This window comes from Lygodium microphyllum, chromosome 3, assembly GCF_053477565.2.
Source record: "Lygodium microphyllum isolate KBCC chromosome 3, Lygodium_microphyllum_v1.1.10, whole genome shotgun sequence".
NCBI classification, from domain to species: Eukaryota; Viridiplantae; Streptophyta; class Polypodiopsida; order Schizaeales; family Lygodiaceae; genus Lygodium; species Lygodium microphyllum.
Genome location: NC_141137.1, coordinates 37624350 through 37650705, shown reverse-complemented (window position 1 = coordinate 37650705; position 26356 = coordinate 37624350). Strand labels below are relative to the sequence as shown.

Here is a 26356-nt window from a genome sequence, read left to right as displayed (position 1 = left end):
TGGTTTTGTGTGAGATACACACTTGACATGTAGCCATTTCACAATGCCTTAGACTCCTTGTTCTTGGGATCCTACTATGTCTTATCAGACTTCTTCATCATTGAAGGCCTTCACCAACTCCACAGGTCACTCCCACGCAAGGATTTCCATCCTTTATCCCATGTGTCCCTATCCTCCCCTCCATGGGCTACTCATGCAGTCACCATACCCATGCCTAGTCAGTCCATTCGTACTTTTGTATCCATTGTGCACACTTCATGCATACATGGTGGGCACTCTGGGATTACTTCCCAACTGCACTCTACTCCCCCACCCTATGTACCCACCCTACCCACCTTTCCCCATCCTATAGCACTACCACTCTTGTTGCTATGGACAAGAATGGCTTCACATATAAGACTTGTTTTAACGGATCAAATTTGACCACTTGGTTGAACCTCATGCAACAAGTGCTTAAATCTCAAGGCCTTTGGAATCTAGTCGGTAACTGGCTCACCTTGATCACGCCCGTCAATGGAGAGCCCATAATGCCACAACCAATGTTGAGCTTTTACAAGGGTTGCTTTTTGAGTTCCACTCTCAATTATAGCATTTTCCCCTCACATCTCAGTGTTGCAGTCAACTCATTGACTGCTATGTAGTGCGAGATCGCACTCGACGTATCAATCTCTTTTTTTATCTTTCCAAGAAAAGAAATTTCCATTAATAACATCTCAGTGAATAATTTGAGGTAAAATACAATGTACAAGAAACTCTGTGAGAGTAGCTAAGTATATCACAAATACAATGGTTGTGTCAACAATCAATCTAGTGGGTTGTAATACCAAACCATATGAGAGACAATATGGAAGAAAGGGCCTAAATCCCATGTATGCAGAAATGCCTTTCTCTTCTCTTCCTCATCCTCTTAGAGCTTCCTTGTATCCTCTCCCATCTCTTGCGGAGAGTGTGAATGATTTCTATCTAGATCCTTGATAGAGTCTACTATGGATACATCCAAAAGGTCAGTAGCATGGCTACATCTTGCAATCCAAATATACCAAGCTATGATTCTGGCAATCGACTCCCATTTGTGGTAGTGTCCTTAGGTCCACTTTGAATGTGAGTAATTTGAAGTGAGAATCTTGCTTAGATGCTGTCCAATGATGAGAAAATAGTAGCTCCCTTGAACATCCTCATAGCCACATGCTGGGCCTCTATTTGTGATCCATGCTACAACCTTCGAGGTAGCCACCATGGTCTTTGTAGTGCTGTGAAATACCATCCTAAGGGCTCTCCTCCAAACCTCATGGGCTCTAGGATAGTCCCATAGGCAATGTCTTTGTGTCTCCATTGGCTCGCCGCATCTCATGCATGCTACCAGGTCTCTCCCATATCCAAGCCATATGCCAACTACTAGGCTCTTGTCAGCTAAAAGTTGTAGGAAGAGAGATACCTTCCTAAGTTTGAAGTTGTCATGTAGCCTCCTTCAAAAGTGATTCTCTCTTTGTGCCAATGGGGGGAGGTTGTTGGCTGTGCTCTGATCTTGCTCATATGTATTCTCCTCCCCAACCTAGTATTGCAGCCAAAGAAGGGCACATCGAAAGGTCTATCAAGAAGCGGATCCCTCCACACCCACTCTCTTGGATCCTAGTGTAATCTCCATAGAGGTCTCCTTTGGTAAGCCCAATATCTCCATCCATCAACCAGACAGGTTGCAAGGACTAGGTTAATGTTCCACTTCCTCTTGAAGTCAGCCACTACTCTAATCCTTTGTTTGGAGCATCCAATCAATGCTATTTGGTCAAGGTTCTCTCGTTGGAGATGACCATTCTCCTCAACCATAATAGTAAATGTCCAGTCTCTACTAGTCACAAATACTGCTAGAAGAATGTCCCCTATAGAGAATAGGCCGATTCAAGTTTGAGAGGTGTTTGTATTTGTTGGCCAATCTAGTGGAACTTCCTTTGTTACAACCTCAATCATAACTCTAGCTCCCTTGAGCCCCTATAGTCTCTATTTGTGAGCCTCCCATGGAAGCTCCTAGAATGCAAAACAATCTCCCACTAATACAACAACCTATAAGAGTTTGTGTCCCACATGCACAACCCTTATTTGAGAGGATCCTTCCATGTCTATAAATAGATAGGCTGCTCATCATTCAGCCCCATCCTTGTCTTGCAAGTTTTGGCCCGTCAGCCCTCTTCCACGAGCTATCCAACCCCCACCAATTGCTACTACATGATCTATGCTATCGCCTAGCCTCCTCTTGTTGCTAGGGATCAGCTGCCATCATCTTCAGCAGGTTGTTTTTGTGTTTTTAACACTTTCCTTCATTAGCCTCTGCTCCGATTGGTGGTTATTGCACTTGGAATCCATCTCCGATGGACGACACACATCAACATCTCCCATAGCCTACTCCCATGAGAGCCATTGGCTGTTGGACAGCTTTTCCCTTGATCATCTTGTACATTCTTTTCTTCATTTACAACATTCATTCATTCATTTTAGAGTTCTCTCTCTTCTCTGTTTGTGTTTGTGTTTTTGTGCTTTGCGTTTTGTGTTTAGGGTTTGCAATTATTGTGTTATTATATTTTAGTTGTGTTCGTACATTTTGTGTTTTCTCAATGCAAACCCTAGCATATCTTCACATATCTTAGGCCCTTTCTAGCTGGGTATGTTATTCCTTGTGTTATCTATAGTCTAGACAAATGATGATTTAGAGAGTAAAAAAAGGGGGTGATTATGACATTGTAATAATTATCATTTTAATAGTATTGATATGTTGTTGTTTGAATACGTATCCACATTCTATCTTTTTAATGTTTGCAGGAGGAAATCCTTTTTGTAATCAAACCTGAGTTATTAGTAGGTATGCTTTTTGTGCCTGCAATGGAGGATAATGAAGCAATAGAAATTGTTGGTGCAGAACGTTTTAGCTCATATAAGGGGTGCGTATTACACATTGTTTTTGTTCTTTTGAGTTGCAAGTATGGCATCTGTGTTGCCTCTTGTTTTGATAGAAAAAAGTTATGGTTTCTATAGGTTGCAGTTTAAATTCGAATTTCTGATAATATTATTGATAAATTAAAATGAAATCCTTTCATGAGTCCATAGCACGAGGTAAAAAAAAAGGATTATGGAGAGTGAGAAACTCCTTTGGTTTAACTTTTGATGCTAACAGTTGGCCAAGGGTGTTAGAATAGTAATCACTGGATGCTTTTCAAGTTTATTGAACAAGAATAATTACTATATTGTTATCTTTATGCTAAGGTTTGTATGAATATTTGTAGACACCTTTTCCAAGTGCCTATAATAATAATTGTATCGATTCATTCTATTTCTTCCAAGTGCCTTTAATAATACTCATATGGATTCATTCTATTTCTTTCAAGTGCCTTGAATAATATGGAAGCTTATGGCTAAGTCACTTCATTTTCATGTGAAGTGGTTGCCAATCAATCATACAGCAGTGAATCCAAATTTGAGGGAACCCAAATGTGGAAATGATTCTTCTTCTCTTACAGACTATGCTCCATAGTGATGGAATATGCCTGTTGTAGTGTCTAGGATAGAGTCTTAGCCCCAGGTATTATAGCAACTTCACTCTTGCTTGTTGATGTTTGGTTCTTTGCTTCTTGTAGAGGCGATCAACCGCCAAGACCCACAGACTGCTTATTGTTTTAAGCGTTCCAAGCCGAGCACTAATGGCTATCTCTCACATAGCTGACATGCTATCTATCTCAGAGTGTAGAGAGCGTACCTTCATACCTGATCGAGTTGCCTCCTCTCTCGAGCACTCCGGTAGCTCCACAATCCAAGTGCAAGCTTCAAGCAAGCTCGATCCTCAAGCTCCACTCTCTAAGCTCCATTGCCACGAGCAAGAGAAGAGAAGAGAAGAGAAGAGAAGAGAAGAGAAGAGAAGAAGAGAGGAAAAGATGGAGAGCTTCTCCACCACGGTCCCTTACCCTCACGCACTCACTCCCTCACATCCTTTGGTGGGCTTGCAGGATGATAAAGGATAAGAATGCAAAGTTGAGTGTTGATGAAGAGCTGATGATACTTTTGCTGGAGTCTTCAATACTTGCAATTGAAAATCTCTCATATGTGGTCTCTCCTTGGGGGTAGTGCTAGTCTTCTTATTGTGCACAAGACGTAGTTGGATTAGTTTGGGAGACAGGCCGAACACTAGGAAAGTGGAGAGTAATGTCCTATACTTGAGGACCCAAATTGTGTATAGATTGTGGTGCAGATATTATGTGAGTGCACATGCATACTTAGATATTACATAGTTAGAAGACTGTTGGTCTGGTTCCTTGTAGCAATGTGTGGATGAAGTGAGGGTTCAATGGGGTGGAACAAATTGTCGATGTTGAGGAGATGTACACTTGAAGGCTTCTTGAGATATTATTTGTGCTTTTGTTAACACGATGTAGGATAATTGAGCTCATTGATGCCGAGATTAGATTGTAGAGGCTGAGATTAGATTTGATCGGGTAGTGGGGGACTATCAATGACAGTGGTTGATTGCCATTGTTGAGTATACCTGAAAAAAGAAAAAGGAAGTGCACTGCCTGGGGATGTGTCTACCTCACTATGCAGTGTCGCATGGTGTCCCGGTGCTAGTGAAATTGGGAGTTGGGTCGAACCTCAGGGAAGCCTATGGTGTTGTCCCACACTTGAGGACCCAATTTGTGTATAGGGGAGGTATTGTGGGTATCACTTAGGGAGACAAATGTAACCATAGGTGAGCAAAAACTCCCTAGGTGTGTCCTGCCCTTAATGTGCCCTAAATGTGAAGTGGGGGTTCAGGAAGGGCTAGGGGGTTAGGTACGGAGCCGACTGACCAAGGCTACTAGACATGCCTAACCTGAGGACCTCTTGATGTGCCCTAAGGGTGAAGTGGGGGACAGGAAGGGCTAGGGGGTTAGTCATGGAGCCGGTTGACCAAGGCCACCAAACATGCCTAGCCTGAGGACTCCTGGGTGTAGAAGAGAGCCTTCCTCTCCAAGAGGATCGCTCTCAAAGGAGAAAAGATCTAACTAGATGAAGACCTCACCCCAGCCCAGATAGCCCACAGGAGGGAAAATATGCCACGTGTTCTAGAGGCACGGAAAGCAAGTAAATGGGCTGTCTACAGAGATGGAAGAGTCATCATCACAGAGAAAAGGACAGCATGACGGTGCGCGGCCTATGAGACCTTGAAGTTCACACTGTGGAATTGCAATGGCTCCCTTAAGATAGATGCAGGTTATTTTGAGGATACTTTCAAAGGGATAGACATTGCTATGTATACTGAGACACATCAATGTAAAGATAGCTGTCTATCTGATGTATATGGATATAGATGGGAAAGTGTATATCGCCCTCAACCTAGGCGGCCTAGAGGGACGAGGGGATCAAGAGGTGTGGTAATTCTATTTAGAGAAGAGCTCTGAGATACAGTCCAAGTGGTACATAGAGATGTAGAGGCAAGATACATGTGGATCAGGTTACGTACAAGTAGAACTCGAGACATGTATATTGCCATATGCTACTTTCCCCCTGCATACTCTAAGTTTGTCCCTAAAGAGACATCCCCGTATACACCACTATATGAGGACATAATGAGATTCATGAGAATTGGGGATGTTCTACTAGCAGGAGACTTTAATGCACGCACAGGAAGCAACCAATCTACTTTCTTTGACACTAGTGATGAGATGTTCAGAGATATTGCATTAGATGAAGTGGGATTAGTTAGATCAGCCCAAGATAGAGAGATAACAGAATATGGAACACACCTACTGGCATTGGGAAGTGCACATGGTTTGGCCATCCTTAACGGGCTGCCACAGTGGCCAAGATCTAATGGTTTCACATGTTGGAATAACAAGAAAGGGTCAAGCACAGTGGACTATTTGATTGGATCACCCAACTTGCTACCTGACATAAAAAGCTTTGAAATCTCAGACAAACCAATTGGATTAGCAGCAGACCATGCTATTCTAGCTTTCACAATGCAATATGGGCATATACACGAAGCACAGCCACACATACCAAAATTACCACGCTATGATTTTGTGGAAGCGACCTCACACATATACAGCACTACTGTGCGAGATGCATTGAGGGAGCTAGACACACAAGTCTCTCTGGATGAGTTTACAGGACAGTTGGCCGAGATAATACACACTTCAGCAGCCTACGCTTTCCCACACACTACACTGTCAGATAAACCTCCACGAGGTAATGCCCCATAGAATGGCTGGTATGATGATGAGTGCAGAGAGACACGAGCACATTTTCAGCGAGAGGTGGCACTTAGCATATGTACACATAAGAATGCTTGAACACTCTTCAGATGATTGGTACGCAAAAAGAAGTGGGAATACGTGAGCAGACTAGAAATAGAAATGTATTCCATGTTCTTGGGACAGGACAGCAAGAGAGCATGGAAAAAGATGCATGAGAACCAACCACCCCTACAGATTACTGGACCGGATGATTGGCATGGATATGCTTGCACACTCTATGATGTTCCTGGCCAAGAGCCTATGCATCAACCTCAAGATCAGCAAATTGCAGATTTTTCACAGAAAAAAAAGTGAGGAATGCCATATGGAAACTGAAAAATGGAAAAGCCCAAGATCATGATGGTTTAGTAGCTGAACACTTCGCGCATGCTTGTGATATCTTGGCACCAACGCTGGCTCACATCTTTAATAGGGCAGTTTGTGAGGGATTTCCAACCTGTTGGTCAGACCATACTATTGTGCCGCTCTTTAAGAGTGGAGACCCCGCGCTACCTAGTAACTATCGAACTATCATGATTGGACACATGCTGGCCAAAATATATGGCTCTATCGTGGAACAAGCATTGAGTGAATGGGCCGAGATGCATGGCCTAAGATCAAAAGGCCAGGCTGGCTTCATGAGGGGATATACAACTCTAGACCATATCTTTACATTGAGGGCAATCATCGAAGAAGGCAAGGCATTCAAGAAAAAGATCTACTGCTGTTTTGTGGACTTTCGCAATTCCTTTGACACAGTGCCATGTGCTAGACTCATGAGAAGAATGCAAAACATTGAGGTGCTTGTAGAGATACAGTGGAGTATCTATGCCTTGTATGAGACAGTGACGGGCAGAGTACGAACACCTGAGGGCATCTCAGATACAGTCAATAGCACCATTGGGGTGAAACAAGGCTGTCCACTTTCACCGACACTATTTGGGTTGTACATAGATGAAATTTCAGAATATGTGGACAGAACTGGTGGAGCCGGAGCCAGCCTAGCTGGAGTGCTGATACCATTACTGCTTTATGCCGACGATATTGTACTTATATCTGACTCACATGAGGGACTAAATAGACACTTGGATGCATTATCAGGCTTTTGCAGAGATAGAGATCTTAAGGTGAACCTTGGGAAAACTAAAGTTATGGTATTTAACACCTCAGCTGCTTGGGTGACAAGAGCTGAGCACCAGTTTACTTTTGATGGAGAGCCAGTGGAGATGGTTAGGCAGTATGTCTATTTGGGGGTCACATTGAAGGAACCACAGTTCTCTTGGAGAGAGACATCAGAGGCTCGTTTGGCAAAAGCATATGCAGCCTTAGGTGCATTGGAGAGGCAATGTGCTCACATACAATTTCATGAGCCGTGCACCAAATTGTGGCTTTTTGGTACCCTGGTTACACCCACACTCCTATATGGGGCAGCTATTTGGGGTCCGAGTCTCTTTCACACGAGGAGACAGCCTTTGGGAGACGAGGATGGACCAGAGAAGGAATACTATGACGGGTGGGAGCATATGGAAAGACCACTGGTCATGATGATCTCACGTATGATACGAGCGAAGAGCTCGACCCCACATGAGATTATCAGAGCTGAGTTGGGAGCATTACCCACGGTGGCTGAGGCCTTGGTCCAGGTAGTGACTTTCATACATAGACTATGGGAGCTCCCCCAAGATAGATACTCACGGCTAGCCTTGGCCTCTTCTAGACAACTAGTAGTAGATGGTGACAGACATTGTTGGTATGCTCAGATGAGTACATGGATGAGTCTACATGGGCTGGAGATTGATAGACTATCCCCCTTTGACTATAGCCTGGATTGCCCTACACTTGACCTAAGCCGATCAGAGCTAAACCATGTGATTAGAGCAGACATACTGAAGTTAGATACGGAGAAGACCTGGATCCTCCCTCCCTCCCCCCATGGCACGAGGATGGCACACTACCAGATCCACTTCCTTCAGGTATCTGAGGATGGTTTCATCACCCGACCTAATTACATGGACACACAGCTGCTCATGGACTATGCACAGTTATTGGTCAGATCCGCACCTCATCCCACCACCTGAGGATTGAGACAGACAGATGGGAGGGTATACAGACAGAGGAACGCATATGCCCACTATGCGACAGAGAGCCAGAGACAGAGGAACACTACATCTGCCGATGCACTGTATATTATGATATACGAGGTAGATACCACTGTCTATTTCGAGAGGGTTTTGGACCCCTGAGACGGATCATGCAGTTTGAGGATCAGAGATGCTTGGGATTCTTTCTCTTGGAGCTCCAGAGGCGCAGAGCAACAATTCTACAGAGTAGGAGGCCCCCACAGCTCGGCTCACATAGACAGAGAGCAGTCAGTGACTTTTTCACTGATACACGACAGAGTATGGCAGATACCACTATTACTGCCACATAGCCTACAAGAGTACATCATCATTGGACCTCATCTTCTGTAGATGTCCCTTTGGATAGAGCAGTGGCACTTAGCCGGTTTAGGCGCCCACGTCCACCCGGACGAAGGCCTAGACATCCACACCACAGACAAATTGAAGCCATCATTGAGCGCCACAGGAGACAGATGCCAAGACGCCTCAGCCATGCAAAGATACACCTCCTTTAGAGGACAAACATATCATTGATGGAGAGTTTTCCTTTTTCTACTTTCACTTTTAGATCATTGACATGTTTCTCTTTTATAGGACATTATTTCATTTTTTCAGTCTTATAGGCATGTTTTTCATCTTTTCTCGTTCCAGATGAGAAACACACTATCATTCTATGTATTGCTTTGGTCTCATAGGCCACATTGGCCTTTTAGAGACGTTAATATACTCTCTCTCTGTCTCTCTCTCTCTCTTTTGAAGAGGTATTGGGAGGGGGCATGCTAGACATCATTTTGATGCTCTACATTAGTTACATTCCAAGGGGGCCTAAGAGATTTACCCAGGAATGCATGGCTTGGTATGGAGCCCTTTTCTTTTTTGATTGTACTTGTTGTGGCCACAGAGGGGGCTTGGTTCTTGCACTCGTTCTTTCTTTCGTCGATTTGATTTAGAGTTACACCCTTCTTTGTGGACTAGCTCCAATGGCTTCTGTTGAGGCGGTTGTATTTGCTGTTTTGGCTCCCCAAACCCCTAGCAAGGAGAGTTCCTGTGAGGTTCAGCTAGTTGAGATTAGGGGTGCACATTGCTCCTCCACTCCTAAGCCAATGTTAGACGTAGGTGTCATGGCATAGAGTCCATGTTGCAGTGATGTGCTAGCTTGTAGGACAAATCTTTGATTCCATTTTCATTAGAGCAATCTCCTTCTCCCTTTTTCCTTAGTCGTTCTTCCTCCTCTTCTGGTGTTTGCTTGCGCTCTTCTTTTAATCTCTTCGATTCCTCCTCCACCCTTTGGAGCTCTCTATTTTCTTTGGAGGCAAATTGAGTTCTTCTTATGGGGATTTTGAGAGTGTGATCTTTTCTTTCCGCTTGACTTGACAAGTTTTTAGCCTTGTTGCTTACAGATTCTCCTCTTGCTCTCTTGCAGTTGAGATGGTTGGTCATTCTCCTTTTTATTAGTAACTCTCTCCATGTTGTCCTATTGTTCCTTGTGGGCTTTGTCTCCCTCTTGTTCTCGGATTGGTGACGGCTCACCCCAGCATGTTATACACATCCCTCCTTGGGCGTTTCTCTGTCTTGCTGCTGGCTAAACCCAAGGCCTTCTCCACCATCGCAGGGATCCACTCCACCTTTACTTGGTGAGCTTCTTCTCCTCTTCTTACTGTCACCATGCCACAATTTCTTTCGGCATCGAAGCTTCTTAGAAATTCTGCGTACTTGCTGTAATCGACAACTTGCCCGATCTTATCTACATACTTCTGCAGGCTGCAATGGTCTAGGAGTTGTTTTATGGCTAGCTCCTCCATGATGGTGTCTTCTAGGTTTAGGATGAGCTTGAACGTGAACTGGCTGAAACCCCTCGTTTCTACCATCAAGCTGTACTTTGCTTGCTCTTCCGCTGCGAACGGGAGCTTACCATTTTAATCTTGCCCTGATGTAGAGTTTGGCCCAGAAATAGAGAGTGGCCAATGACTATGCTTTGGGCCATGCTCAAATGCAATGTGTGCTTTATCTATAGGGGTGATTTTCTCTTTTAGCAATGGGGCTTCCGTCATGGCTCTTTGTTCTTGGTATTTCTGTTGCTTTTTCTGTAATGGCTCTTTGTGGGGTTGGTGGTCTTGTGGTGACTTGGACATTGAACGCTTTCGTACAGAGACCTGTGTCGTCTTGCATTCACTTGGCAACTCATGAGAGTACATGTAAGTCATATGCTTTAATTATAATGGATAGGTGTAGCTCAAAGAGACATCACTTATTTGAATTCCATGGTGTTGACTTCGATGCATATCACCTGTGCTTGATTATCATTGCTTGTGTGTGCTAGCTTTACTTTTTTTGGGTATTATTTATACACAATCATAAAACTCATTGTTTATTTATATACACATTTATGAATCCATGTCACTTCGTGAGGATAAAAACCAATTGTAGAAGAATTGTACTGGAGTATGGCACACGTATCCAGTACTTGTGGCAGCCTACTCAATAACAACAGATATTTTGCAATATTGAGTAGCATGGTACCTTGTCCGAGTCTACTCGCAACATGTAGCTCCTCCTCAGTGAGAATTTTATCAATCAGAGAGTTTTCTTGGCTAGTTTTGGCTAAGTCCGTACCCCGAACAACAGTTAGTACTCTAAAACAAGTTGGTTCCACATAGGTTGGGTCTCTTTGAGACCGCCATTTGGCCAGTCGCTCCTGGGAGACTGCCATAATCTGGGCTCCAAGTTCAGCCATTGTAGCACGGTTTTTAAACCAACATTTTTCAAATTAACTTCGACCCTCTAATTGTCGCTTTAGTTGCTCTATCTCTAAGAGATTTGGTTGGCAAAGCACATCGTTGAATATCACAGTTAAGCATAGTTCGTCAGACTCCCCGTCAGAGATGAGTTGCATGTGTTCATATAGAAGCTTGTCATAGTGCTTGTTAAGATATTCTTGCTCTTCCTAGGATAGTGGATATGGCAAGTATTCCTCAAGCTGCTTCCTAGGGAATGTGTCCATGTCTGTAAGGACGTAGACAAGTGCGAATAATTTAAGTTTAGCATCCAACTCAGTCAAGCACTCTGTGACACTCCTATGTTCCATGAAGGCTTGCTCGATTGCTATCTCATGCAAGGTTCTAGGAGTTTCCCTAGGATTTAGCATAGTTGGGGGCTCAAGCCAAGATGAGTAAGATTTGTCAATGCTAGGGCTGCTTACGTCCTGGGGGTTTTCATGTTTTTCCTGAGGCTTTGTTGTTATTGTGTCATGGCTCTCCTCGGATGTGAATGATATAGTTTTGTCAACTTGTGGTGATAGTGTTGTGTCCACTCTTGATTGGTCAATGCAAGTTCTGTTGTCAGTGGATTGAGTGTTGCAAGTAACCTTTGATGGTAATGGTTGCTTTGACTTATCAAAACACATGGATGTATCTGAGGTTTTACCGCTGTTAGGAGAGATGGCAATGGGTTCATTCGTCGGTGGACTCGATGCTTTATTCCTCCTCTCTTCAGCACTCTTGGTCTCAATCCTCTTGGCATCTACAACCACTTGTAACTACCGTTGTTTTCGTTGTTTTCTCCTCTTTTTCTTGGGCAATGGAGGTGTATCCTTTGAAGACTCGAGACCCTGAACTAGGCCAACCGTTGATGTGTTTGGTTGGGCCTTAGTATTCTCTATCTCTAGTGTGTGCTCATGGGACATAGATGCGGCTTGCTGAACAACCTTGCAAGGTTGTGAGGGTACAACTGCCTCTCTTTTTGGAGAGTCTAGCTCTTTAGCTAATTCCCCTCCGTTTAGCTCCTCATCTAATTGCATTGGCAGTTGCTCTTGGCTAGGCATTTGCTCTAGACTCTTGTTCTTACCCATTGGAACATGCCTCCATTGCTTCTTATCAAAGTGGGTGTTGTGTTTAGAGCTTTTTTTCTCTTGCCCTGGAGGTTTGGGTGACTCTAGTGTAGAACCAAGAGACGGTTTAGGGTTCTTGTTATATCGGCTTGGACAAAACCGGTTGAAAAAGTCAGGGTTATATTGATGGAAAGCATAGAGATCTAGGATTGTAGGGTCTTGAGTGAGGCAAAAGACATATGCACTAACATCAAGAACCATGCTCCCTACCTCCTAGCATGCTAGCCACGTGTAGATCTTCTTCTAGAAGTAGTTTATCATACAAGAAATGTTTTTGGACAGTGGTAGAAAGCTGGACCTCATGGACTGTTGTCAACACTCATAATCAGGTTAGGGCAACGTACGTGGGATCATGTATTGATGTCCAAAGGGCCTTCCTTTGCTCAGCGAGTGTCATTAGTCGGTGGCCAATTTTGGTTGCCAAACTTTAATTGGAGTACTACTTTTGCACAAAGTCACCTTGTCCTTTCTCTTTTTGTTTGATTACTTCGATTTTTTTCTTATTTGTCACACATTGCACATTGAGCAGTATAGAGTGAGGATATTAAGCGCAATTCTCTACCTGTGGCTTTTGGGATGTCCTTTATGAGTTCTTCAGTGACAACTACTTAGCGGGAGCAAACATGTTGTTGCTCATCTCAAGTCAGGGATTCGGCTATGAGCTTTGTGTGCTTTGGTGTTGGCCTTCCGATATCCACATGGACATATGCACGTGTGATGGTTGTTAGCTTGTGATCAAGCTTCATCATCAAGCACTTCATCTCTGGTGCATTGGTCAGATGCGCTATCTCCTTGGCCAAATCTTCGAGGGATTTCTCCTCAAGCCTAGGCTTTAGGTGCTTCGGCACCGTTGGAGGTGTCAAGGATGTTGGTTGCGACACCTCTTCCATAGGTGAATTGCTAAGGATACGTTCGGCAAGAGGCATCGTCACGGCCAAAGGTTGTGACTGCTGTGATTCCTGTTTGGAAGTAGTAGCAACTAGTTCAGTGGATTGGCCACTATTGGTAGACTACGGTGTCAAGTTCTTAAGCAGATCAGAAGTGGCCGTGTCTTTTGTTGCCCTTTGCGCATTCACTTGTGCAGATTAAGCATCAGTTGAGCTAGTCACGATGGATTGTACAGACATATTCTTAGGCTGAGAGCTAAGGGTGGACATTTGAAAGCTTAGATGGAGATAGAGATTGGGATTGAGCAGCTGCAGTTGACGACTGTTGTTGTGCTTCCTATGTCCGTTTAGGGAAAGAGGGTGTAGGAGATTTGGGACTCCTAGGTGGACTTGGTACTCGTTGGAAGATTTACTCATGGCTGTTAGATGATTTTGCCATTTGCTTTGTTGAGCAATCAATCTCACCATGAGCAATGTTACATCTATGATGCTTGTCATTCTCTTGGGAAATCAAAGGCTCCTTGGACACTAGTGGCTTTTGTGCACCCTCAATGATTACATCGTGAGGGGCTCAGTCACTCCAACCTTGTTAAGTAAAGACTTGGATTTTTGTTTAGATTTTCTCCTACGCCTTCGCTTTTGATACAATCTGGCCTTCAGCTGACAGAGGTGGTTTAGCAGGGGGTTTTAGCACCCAAATCCATCGGTTACCTACGTCATACTCTTGAGCACATAGAAATGCTTTGGATATCCATCACGGTGTTGTTTTGGCTCTCCATCGATACTTTTGTCTATAAGGCTTAGGTTTCTTTTGTGGTCTTTTGCGATATTTGTAAGTCCAAAGTCTATCCTTGGCATTGTCTCCTGACCTTCTTGTTTCACGCATGGCCTCTCTCACTGGTTCTCTCTATTCAACACACGCTTCTATAAACTCTTTCAACAAGTCCTTGCTCTTATTACTAGGCTTGCCTGATATGTGAGAATGCTTCTTGTCTTTCCCTTGAGGTTTAATGAGGTCACCCTTGCTAAAGGTTGTGATTATCCTCACACTCGGTAGTGTCAAGTGTATCCTCTGTGCTATATAATTGGCCTCACACTTCGTCGCCTTTTTGAAGGGTCTTCCTAGGAGGGTTTCCTTTCTACAATTAGCACTATTTGGAGGAACATGAAATAGGATAGATAAGCTTTTTGTTTTAATGGTTACAAGGATTTTACACTTCCCTATAAGTGCTTGTGAGTGTCCCCGGTAAGGATTAAGAGTTGCATTAGTTGGTGTAAGCTCTAGTTGGCCTAGTAGGGTCCATGCCTCATAGGTCAAGATATTAAAATCAACTTCTTCATCGATGAGAGCATTGACACTATGCTCTCTTTTTGCGGTGAGTTTGACCCTAAGATAAGCAGGTAGTACTATGTCTTCATCTTCCGGGTCTTGGCTTATAAATTCAAGCCTTCTGATGCATGTCTTTGAGTCCTACACTGCACAACTAAATGTGGATTCTCCACTGATGTCTTGGGTCGTCTGTACAGTGCCGTTCAAGATGCATGTGTCATCAGGACTGTTATATCTAGTCATCCTCGCAGTTGTAGCTTAATGTTGTTACATTTCGCTTTGACTTGATGTAGTTCAAATGCAACCTATACATATTTTTGTGGTGTGGCCTTTTTGCCCTTGTTGGCTAGATTGGCCCATTGAGGTTCTAGGGTCTTTGTTTGTCTTTGTTTGGGTATGGGATTTTGATTGTTGTTTTGCAAGTGAGAATCTATGCTTGTGTAGAGCCATTACTACACTAGGATCTAATTTGGAGGACTTGTCATGGCACACGTTTTCTCTCCAGCCTATATGGGGGAGGTGTGGAGGGGGGCAGTTCCCCCCCGGCCTGCGGACCGTTACGCTAAACACCATGTATGATTTGAAGGACCGTTTGTAGCCAAGTTTTGAACCACTTGCTCTAGATTTCAGCCTAGTGATAGATCTATAATGTGCTTTCGGCTCTATATGGTCTCTGGGTTTGTATTTTCTTGTTTTGGTTTGTTGGTCTGATTTTCAGAATCGGATTGCCGCCGACTGGATTGGGTACGCGATTCCAAAGAGTGGTCCGATTGGTAGTTAGGTCCGAGTCTTATGGTTGGTCCGACTATAAAGTGATTTGATTGTTGTGCATGCCCAACTGGACAAATGGGGTGTCCGATTGGACGGGTGGTCCGATTGGGATCCGGGGTGGTAGTCCATCTCGTGGAGTCGGATGGTCTGATGCTCCTAGTCGGACGGTCCGACTATCCCACTCTAGGAGTCGGCGGACCAAGACCCAGTGGTTTGACTGCGAACCCGATGGTGCAACATGATGATTTTTGGCCGATTTCTCCTAGCGCTCGTCATGGCCCCTTGCCATACCTTCCAGATCACATCAATGGCATATAAGGAAGATCCTTACGTACCTGGATTGGTCGAAAACACTAGAATCAAAGCGCGTGATCTCCTCTGTGATCAGCTCTCTCTCTCTCTCTCTCTCTCTCTCTCTCTCTCTCTCAAGCTCTCTCTTTCACTCAGTCTGCAGAATCGAGCTTCTTCCCCCTAGGGGTTTTAGGGTCCTGTCTTAGTCAGTTCTTATTACCTCCAAACTCACCCTCCTTAGTCATTAGGCCTGGAAGCCTATGTTTTTTCCTGTTTCAGTTTGTTATACAGTAGCAAAAACCCTACTATGTGCTCACACTATTTTTGCTCCTATCCTACCTAAATGTAAACAAAAATCATAAAGAAAACACCTACACTACTCCAACCTGCTTTTCCAAATCCAAAAAACCAAAAACCTTCTTGCGAAGGAGATCGAATACCTGTTCAAACTCCCTCGCTTCCTACCTATCTATCTCAAGCACCGGTTCGGGGAAAACCTTACTTCAATGCTTGATTCAGAGCGTGCAAGCACTCAAGGTTTGAATTTGTTGGTCCCGGCAATGGAACCAAAATGTAGAGGCCATCAATTGCCAAGACCCACGGGCTGCTTTCTGTTTCAAGTGTTTCAAGCCGAGCACTAATGGCTCTCTCTCACATAGCCGACGCGCTATTTATCTCCGAGTGTAGAGAGCTTACCTCCATACCGGATCGAGTTGCCTCCTCTCTTGAGCACTCTGGTAGCTCCACGATCTAAGTGCAAGCTTTAAGCAAGCTCGATCCTCAAGCTCCATGCTCTAAGCTCCATTGCCACGAGCAAGAGAAGAGAAGAGAAGAAGATGGAGAGCTTCTCCACCACGGTCCCTCACCCTCACGCACTCACTCCCTCACACTCTCACACTCCCTCTCTCAACCACAAGCTCAAGCAAGCAACAAGAAGAAGAAGGAGCTACTTTTTGTCACACACAAGAATGAGCTTCTCATTCACTTTTCAACTTTATATACAAAGCCCTAAATCCCTTTTGGGCAGTCATCCCTTTATCTCTTTTTTTACATAGCTGGCTATAGCCTAGGTTCTTTTTCCCATTGTCCTCCTAGCTTCCTAGCTTCCTTCTTACCGCCCCTCTACCTTTACAATTTGCACGGGTGAGAGGAGCTTGGTGCTCTTAAAATAAATCATGGTACGCCTTGTGCTCTTTTACAAGAGTATTGACTTACGCTTTTTCTTGTGCATCTTTCTCCTTGATTTAGGACTTTTTTGCACTTCTTGTGTTTCCATTTTTTTCTTGGCGCGCCTTCGTCTTCCGTTTCACTTTTGCCTTGGCCTTGCCTTGTGCTTTAGATTTTCCGGATTTTCCACCTTGTTCATTTGAGGGTTAACACTTCTTCAGCTGGTCAACAAGTTGGGACTAATACCAATTATAGGACTCTTGTCTCACAAACTCAAAAGAAACAAGAGACGCAAAGTCATAAATGATTCTCCTACTCTTACAGTGTTTAAATTGTAATTATGTGTTCTAATGAGAGAGGATGGCCTGACAGTATATTTATGCAGCACAGCCAGCCCATAAGCAATCCTACATACCATTATGCACCATTTCTACAGAATACTTGTGCTTCCCTATCTAGGAAAATCCTTCATACTCTATATAAGGCACTAGTATCCTCAATGCACATCTCAGAAAAATCAAAGATTCGAAGGCAGAAACGATCCTTTCATTTTATATATTAGAGTAGTGATATGGGTGTATACAAGGAAAATGGCTTCTTCATTCCAGCCCCGAGTGCAATGCTGCACCATCTCATGCTCTAAACCTGCATAACCAAATCCTTGTTGTCTTCTCCTCTTCGCAATATTCATTGGGAGCCATTACCACCCCAAAAATCCATTTTAAGAATCTTTGTTAAACAAGAGCCATACTGCAATACCTCTAGTGCCATGTCATCTCAAGGTGGTTTTGTACGTTTAGTACGATACTTTCAGTACGTGAATATGTACGGTATGGAACATACACAAAAATTTTAAGAATAAAATACGTTGTTTTGTATGCTCATTGAAAAGTACATATAAAATTATATATAAAATCATCCTACACACATAAAATGTGCAACTTAAAGATAGATCATGAAGAGGCCTAGGCATTGTGGAGATGTATGAGGAGAAAGGAGGAGAGAGAGAGGAAGAGGGATTTGGGAAAGGGAGAGGGTGTAATATGTGCGAATGAAACTTGAAAGTGTGAGAAAGGGAGAGGGATAGAGAGGAAAAGGGAGAAGGATAGTGGCTTGAAAGTCGAGCTCAAGAGAGGGAGATTGATGAAGATGGAGGCTCGTTTGTGTGGTGAGATGGGGTGGGAGAGGGCTGGTGAGATGGGGTGGGAGAGGGCTGCCCTTTTATAAGGACTGAGGTGAGGGAGAAGAGAAGAGGAAGGAGTATGAAAGAGGGAGCAATGTGAATGAAGAGAAGTTTAAATGTGTAAGAGGCTAAAAAAACAGGTAAAATTTCAAAAAATGCACCTCTGGACATTTTAAATGATCTTTTTTTTTGGGTATAGTTCAAATGCATGCAAACCGTATGGTATCATACGAAACAAATCTATGGTACGGTATGGTACAAAATGTACCATACCCCCATGAAATGCAACCTAGTGTCATCTACAAAACCTTGGTCCACCACAAGTTATGGGTACTGATGCAAAGAGGACATATCTTTTGGACCAAAACTCTCAATTGCTAAGCCACTTGTTGGTACTAACCCAAGCCATAGTAAGGCCATGACAATGGATCTTGAACTTGATGATTTGGAATTTTGTATGCCACCTTTTGGGATGCTTCCAAAGTTTGATAGTAATTGAGTTTCAGTTCCTTGGAATGACCCATTGTCAAACTTTTACCTTGTCACCTTGATTGAGGACATTCATGATGGTTTTGATCTTTTTTCTTACACTTATTTCCTATGCTTGGGCCATGTCTTGATACTTTGCTTTTGTAGTAGAAAATTGGTTAGGATGACCATCACCTTCGTTAAGGACACTTGTGATGGTTTTGACCCTTTTTCTTGCACCTAAGATAACTTGTTCTTCTCTTGTAGCCATTGTCTCCCATCACAAGTAGTTGTTGCCTTGCAATAGTCTCCTCCTGTGTCTTGGTCCTTTGCTTTTGCGATAGCAAATTGGTTAGGATGACCATATAAGACACTAATGTCCTAATTACACAATTGAATATGATAAGATAGTAGTAACTATGGGGGTTGTTGTCTTTGCCTTTGGGTTCTCTTTAGTCATTGAGTTGTGGAATTAGGTGCCTTATAGTTTGTAATAGAGCCAACACGATGATTGGGCAAAGAAGCGAAGAGCCAAAGATCAATAGGTGAATGTGAAGCGGCCATATAAAATTTTGATTTTGTGTAAGGGTCAATGTGAAGGTGAATTGGTCAAACAAACTTTTTTGTTTTTAGTATAAGGACACATATGCAAAACTCATGGTTGCACAAGTGGGCAAGCAGCTAGTAGTGGCACCCACTCCACATCCGATCCAAGGAATCTCATCTTCAATTCCCTATCGTGGTGAAATTTTGAGGATTCAAAGTTTGCGTTTCTTCTTCTTCTCAATAGTTGCGCTAGGTTGTCTTTGCCATGGAGGCTTCATATGAAGAGCTCATGTTGCAAGTGGAGATGACACATATGAAGGCAACAATGCTTTGCGAAGAACTCGGTCTTCTACAAATCTAGATGAATTCTTTCATCTCCCAATTGCGGGGAGAATTCACCAACATGGTGATGTGTGTGGAGTGAAGGTTGTCTTGAAGACTTGGTGGCTGCTAATCCAACAGACAACTAATTCAATGTTGCAAGATAATCATCTCGATAGTGGCTTAGGCCTCGTGGTAGTGAGAGGGCTAGTGAGGTTTGAGAGGATCACATCATGGCGAATAAGAGTGCTCTTTTACTTCCTCATGTTGGAAGCCTTGTTAAGAGATGATTCATGCCATCTTGAGTGTCCCCATTTGTTAAATCATTGACCTTTTCTTTTTTTGGGGGGGGGGGGGGGGGGGAAGTACCTCTCAATCACATAAACATAGGGGGAACCACATGTTGAGCTAAAAATGCATTAGCTTTACTTAAACAGCCCCAAAACATACTTAATTAATGAATCAAACTTGCTCTTTAAACAGAAATGCGTTCCTAGAGAGTGTCTGTTTCCTATAAGCACAACCCCACTTGGGAGGACCCAAACTTTCTATAAATAGGTATGCTACCCTCCATTTAGTCTATCTCATTTTTGCAAATTGCAGCCATCAATTAGCTCAAATGTGGCAGCCCCTCTTGTAGTGCCCTGGCGCCGCCTTCTAGCTATCACCCAGTGTCTGGCATCACCTTCCAGGCTCCATTTGGCCTCCAGCTACCATTGCCAGCCTCTCCACCATCATCTGGTGCTTGCGTTTGATCTTTATCAACCAGGCGTACTCCACCTACTTGCTTTTGAACCTCCATTAGCCTGGCGACAATGTAGCTGCTGCTCCTCCATCTGGCGACATCTTCTTGCTTGTGTTTGCACTCATCAGGAATCGCTTGACATCACCACACCCTTTTGTAGTTGTCGCCTTTGTCTCCAACAGCCTCTGGTGTCAGCGTTTTGTAGATTCCTTTCTCTTCATAGTTCGACTGGTGGTCACAAACTTTGGATCCGTCTCCGGTGGATGTCACTCTCCAACACACTGCTCTGCCCTTGAGTATTTGTACACTCTCACATTCATTTGCAATATTCATTCACTTCAGAGTTGTGTTCTTCTCTCCCTTCTTCTGTTTGTGTTTGAGTTTTTGCATTTGATTTTTGAGTTTTGTGTTAGGGTTTGAGTTTTACTTTTTGTGTCTATGTCTGTGTCTTTGTGTTTTTGTTGTGGTCATACACTATGTGTTTCCTCTGTGCAAACCCTAGTAGTTTTTTTCACATGGTATGAGAGTTGGTGTTCTTGTGAAGAGTATCTTGCGGATATTGTGGAGAGCTAGTCTTTGTGCGAGGCACACAATACGACTCGTAACCGAATCACAATGTCCCAAACACCTTCTCCAGTTCCCATGATGTTCTATTAGGCTTCTCCATCACTGGAGGCCCTGAGACGGCATTATGGACTCGGCGAGAAGGACGACACTCCACTTTCACCTTCACCTTCTTTTTCTACTCCTATTCTAGATTTCACTAACATGACATAGGAGGACTTTGAGGAATACTATTGCAACAAGTACGGTAATGTTTACACCCCTCCTACAAGCTTTGCTACCACATTTGGACTGGTTGGTGAGGCTTGCCATCTCTCTAGTCATGGAGGATATACGGTGTTTGGAGTGTCTGGCGATCCATCTTCATCATTTCAGTTAGGTCGAGTGTCAGGTTTGTACAACCCTTTTGAGTTGAATGAATTAAAACCCTTGCCTGTTTCTTCTTGAGGTATAGGATCCGGATGGCTTTGCGTATGTGAACTTTAATAGAAGGGCTCATGAAGCAAACATAGTTCAGGTACATATATAGCTTCTGTTTCATTTGAGCATGTAACACATACTTCTCACTTCCCTTCCATCCCACCCTCTTCTACCTCCACCCATGATCATCTCTCTTCATCCTTTCAAAATCTCGGATTACACTCCACATCCTACACAAGGATTTTCATCTTCTGCTTCATGTGTTCCCATCCCACCTCCACCGTGGGTTACTCATATGGCTACTATGTCTATGCCTAGTCAGCCCATTCCTACCTATGGATCCACCTTGCACACAACTTGCATGCTTGGTGGGCACTTTGGGGCCCATTCCCAAGTGCACTCCACTCCCCCATCTTATCCCCATTATACTTTTTCACACTACCCATCTCCAAGCACTACCACTCCTGTTGTAAGGGCTAGGAATGCCTTCACGGATAAGACTCGTTTTAACGGGTTGAATTTCACCACTTGGTCGAATTTCATGCAACAAGTGCTTGAGTCTCAGGGTCTTTGGGACCTCATCATTGGTCTAGAGCCTATGCCAACCCTCAACTAGCTCACCTTGACTACATCCGTCAATGGAGAGTCTGCAATGCCACAGCCAATGTTGAGCTAATGTAGGGATTGATTTCTGAGTTTCACTCTCAATTAGAAAACTTCCTGCTCACATCAGAGCGTTGGAGTCACCTTCTTGACCACTATGCGGACCAATATCGTACTCGGCGTATAAATTTGGACTTTGAGCTTTTAGAGTTCTCTATTAAAGAAGGGGATGATCTGAAAGTCAAGTTGGTTGAATATAGGCGGTTTCTTGCTGAGTTCGCTACTACTAGCTTTCCAAAGTTAGGCGACAATCAAGTTACGTTCTTCTTGAATAAGTTTCCCCGAAAAATTCTTCAATTTCATTCAGCATATCATCTCACAGTCTGGATTGTCAACCTTCTACGAGTTTGAGTGCGAGTTCTTGCGTTACACGAGGCTGCATGATCAACTCCACAAGAAATCCTCATCACAGCCTTATTCAAAGCAGAGGGGGTTGGTTATCTCTTCCTTGGGAGAGAAAACCAATCGTGGCAAGAACTTGCTATTGGGGGTAAAGGCGCCTCTGCCTAGCCACCCGTGTATTACTACACTAATAGTACCCACCACTGCACAGTGTAGGTGGTGGGCGCCCGTCATAGTCACTTATTCTTTATTCTTTTAGTGACAGTTTGAATAAAGAAAGGCGTGGCCACACATTGTAGTTGTTGGAGTTTCCACTTTTGAGTCTCTCTCTCTCTTGGCTCTTGCTCTCCATCCGCCATAGCTCTCACCGCCAAGCTTCTTCCTCCTGGGTTCCACTTTCCTTTCAGCCGGTATCAGAGCAAAGGCATTGGAGCTTGCCCAACATTCTCTTCAGTCCAGATTTAAAGAGCTTCAATGGCAGCCATGGCACCTTCATTTGCAGGTACATTTTGATCTCCCACCTCCTCCCCAAGCTTCCGGACCTTCATCGGCTTCTTCCCGGGCTGCATTGGAGCCCCTTGACCTTGCCAAGTGGCCCTGAGGGCTGTTGTAGATTCCCCAGTCCCCAAGAACAGCCAGTGCAATTTTCGGCGCATTTTTAGGGGGCTGGGCTGATCTGCTCCCCCGCATTTCCTTGCTCTTCGACTTCCCGGCACTCTTGGAAAACTTCACGAGCATTGCTTGACTCCCTGGCATTGGTGCTTGACTCCCGATGATCGATTCGAGTGCTTCCCCCTTCAGCCCTTTGCTGGATACACAGTCCCAGGATTGTCAAAACAGGGCAGCACTTCACATTTACTGTTTAATGTTTCTTGGCATTGCTTGTTTGATACCTATTGATGCTCGGTGATGCCCGGATGTTATGGGATGCTATGTCTATGCTTTGGGACTGATTTGGAGCAGATTTGAGCATTGTTTGAGCTCCATATAACAGTAAATTTCTTGCTGTAATATAGTGGGCTGAAGCTCATTTACTTGGTATATGCATTGGTTCATGGATACGGGGTGCTCACTGGAGGTTTGAATGATCATACCGATGTATTTAGAGGTTGTCAAATGCTTCTTCTTGGTTCCAGAATGCTTTTGAACTTGTATTAAGCTCCAACTTGGTTGTTCTTCACTGGCATTTGGCTTGGCATGCTTTGGACCGATCTATGCCTATTGTCACTGTTTGACATTTAGGCTTCTTGCATTTATACCTTGGTTAGATATGGATGCCACTTGGTTTGCCCATGCTTGATAGTTACTTGGAGCTTCATCTTCAGATGTATTTGAGCATTTTGGATCTACTAGGAATTAAATTTAATTGACAGTTCATGCTCTTTGAATGCTTTGAGGCTTATGCTTTACGGGTTTGAGATAGCTTGGGATTTATGCTCCGGATGTATCCTACTGGGATTTGGCATGTCCGATGCTATGTATTTGATGTATTAGAGCGTTGCTTGCTCTCTTTGCATCTGGCTTCACTTCTAGTGGGAGCTTCTTGGTATATTTGGATGTACACAGAGTCTTATTTACAGATGAGCTTGAGCTTGTGGGACAGTTACATGCATTTGCTCTCTTGAGAGCTTTATGTCTGCAGTTTGTCTGTAGTGGGCTGATTTGATACACCTCTTGGGACAGGCACCTATCTCTGTCACAGGTTTGTCAGTTTTGTATGCATCTTGGATGGTTATGTATTGAGCTTCTTGCTCTATCAGTTGTGCTTGTGCTTGGTCTCTTCTCTTACCCCAAGACCCATTACATGCATGACTTCTGGACCTATGAGATGTCTCTTGCCTGACAGGTTATTAGTTTGATAGTTCTTGGTATCTTCTTGCCCCTGAGAACTCACTGTTGGATGTATCTTGCTACCTGGCAGTTGCAGTGACATATGTATCAGTGATTGCTTCATTTTGGGACAGTTTTACATACTGCTGTCATTTATTACAGCAAGCTGAAATCTGCAGATTTGGAGCATTTCTATGAGGGTAATGCTTACTATTTGATGTTATCTTGGTCATATTTGGTGGGCAGGTACTTCTCTTGGTGAAATCCACCATTTCAGCCAGTTTTAACAGTGGTTTTAATTCTTTTTCTGCTAATTACAGCAACCTACAATTTTACTTTTTTGCTTTGATTTGGGACAATATGGCTGGTCATTTGAAGGACACAGCTCTCTTTAGCATTGCCAAGTTGGATGGTACCAACTATGGGTATTGGAAGTCCCAAATATGGCAGGTTTTGGTGCAGAAATTGTAGATTAAACCCTTGCATTTCAAGGGTGTCAAACCTGAGGATATGGATGATGATGTTTGGATGGAAGTTGATGAGCTATGCAAGTCTACCATTATTTTGTCACTCTCAGAAGAGGTCCATCATAATGTGGTTGAAGATGAGAATCAGAGTGTATGTGATTTATGGGAGAAGATTTAGGAGCTCTATGTGCAGCAGAGTCCTGCGTCACAGATGTATTGACTGAAGTAGCTAATGGACTTTCGCATGAAGGAGGGGACCTCCCTTTCATCTCATTTCAGTCAGTTTCATGCTATCATGAAGAGTCTGTTGTCACAGGGTATTGAGTTCAAATACAACTTGCACCCGTTGTTCCTGCTTGGCACCTTGCCTGAATCATGGGATGTCTTCCGTACTGCCGTATGCACGAACAAGCTTGATGGGCTGAAAATCAAAGATGTTGAGAGTGCTTTATTGACTGAGGAAGTCAACAGGAGAAACAATGATGCTTCCCGCTCTTCACATGCATTAACCATTAGAGGTGGCAGACATGGCAGGCATGATAATGATCATAAGGGCAGGAACTCTCAGAAGTCCAGGTCCAAGTCACGTGGTCATAGTAAGTCCCGTGGACGGAAGTCTGATATTAGCTTTCATTATTGTGGGAAAGCAGGACATATTAGGCCGCATTGTCATAAAATGCACGATGATAAGCGCAAGGAAAAGGGAAAAGAAAAAGTGCAGGAAAAGTCTTTTGAGCGCAGTATTGTACTTGCAAAGTTCAGTGTGAAGATAGAAAAGGTTAATGTCATGCAGGTCACTGATTCAGATGATGATTACATACTTGCAGCTTCTTCATGAGATGCCTTACAAGCCTCTGAGATACATTCTATGTATACGCAGTGTTGGCTCTTGGATTCAGGTGCGTCCTTTCATGTGACACCCTATAGAGATTGGTTTCATATCTATCATACCATGTCTGGTTCTGTGCATCTTGGTGATGACAGGTCTCTTGATATTGTGGGCATTGGAGATGTTAGGCTGCAATTTACTTCTGGCAGTTCTTTTGTTTTGCATGATGTACGCCATGTACCTGCATTGACTCCTAGCCTTATGTCAGCTGGACAGCTTGATGATGCAGGGTATTTTGTGTCTTTTGGAGACTTTGCATGGAAGATTACTTGTGGCAAGTTTGTACTTCCAAGAGGTGCCAAGTCTGGCAGCCTCTATCCCTTATTTGTATTTGGAGCTACATTGGATCATGTTTTGTCTGTGGGTTCTATTCCCCATGTATTCCTTTGGTATGCTGGTTCGGGGAATATGTCTCTTAAAGGAATGAAAATACTCCGTGCTTTGTAGTATCTTCCGCATTTTGACTCTTCGCATTTTGATTCTTGTGATCATTGTTTGTATGGCAAGCAGACTAGAAATACGTATAAAAAGTCTGGTAAGAAACGCATGGGTGAGCCCTTGGCTCTTGTGCACTCAGATGTATGTGGGCCCATGCCCTGTCAGTCACTTGGTGGGGCAAAGTACTTTGTTACTTTCATAGATGATTACTCACGTAAGGTTTGGGCTTATCCCATAAAGAGAAAATCTGATGTCTTAGACACATTTCAGCGTTGGCTTGCATTGGCAGAGAACCAGTCTGGGAAAATGCTAAAATGTCTAAGGTTAGATAATGGGGGTGAGTATGTATCACGTGCTTTTGAGCAGTTTTGTGATGAGCGGGGTATTAAGCGTCAATTGACCCCCTCTTACACCCCTCCCCAGAATGGTATGACTGAACGCATGAATAGGACCATTTAGGAAAGCGTTCATAGCATGCTTAGCCAAGCTGGCTTACCGCAGCACTTTTGGGCTGAGGCAGTTACTACCGCAGTGCATCTCATTAACAGGTCGCCTAGTAGTGGCATTGACTTTCAAGTTGCAGAGAAGGTATGGGCAAGCAAGTCCCCTCTCTTATGATCATTTGTGTGTCTTTGGATGTGAGACATTCTGCCATGTGCCCAAGGACAAACGCAATAAGCTGGATCCTAAAAGTGTCAAATGCATTTTCATTGGCTATGAAGATGCAGGAGAGATAGGTTACCGTCTATGGGATCCGCAAGCACGGAAAGTGAT

The 26356-nt window shown here is 43.7% G+C and overlaps 1 protein-coding gene across 4 annotated transcripts in view; it reads left to right on the top strand.

Moving 5' to 3' along the window:
* LOC148038240 (poly(ADP-ribose) glycohydrolase 1-like) overlaps positions 1-26356 on the top strand; it is a 165747-nt gene that overhangs the window by 54221 nt on the left and 85170 nt on the right. For all 4 annotated transcript variants that reach the window (XM_087670260.1, XM_087670251.1, XM_087670235.1 and 1 more), the window contains one exon: positions 2812-2930. In XM_087670260.1, the coding sequence (XP_087526386.1) occupies positions 2812-2930 (119 nt within the window). The remainder of the gene's footprint in view (positions 1-2811; positions 2931-26356) is intronic.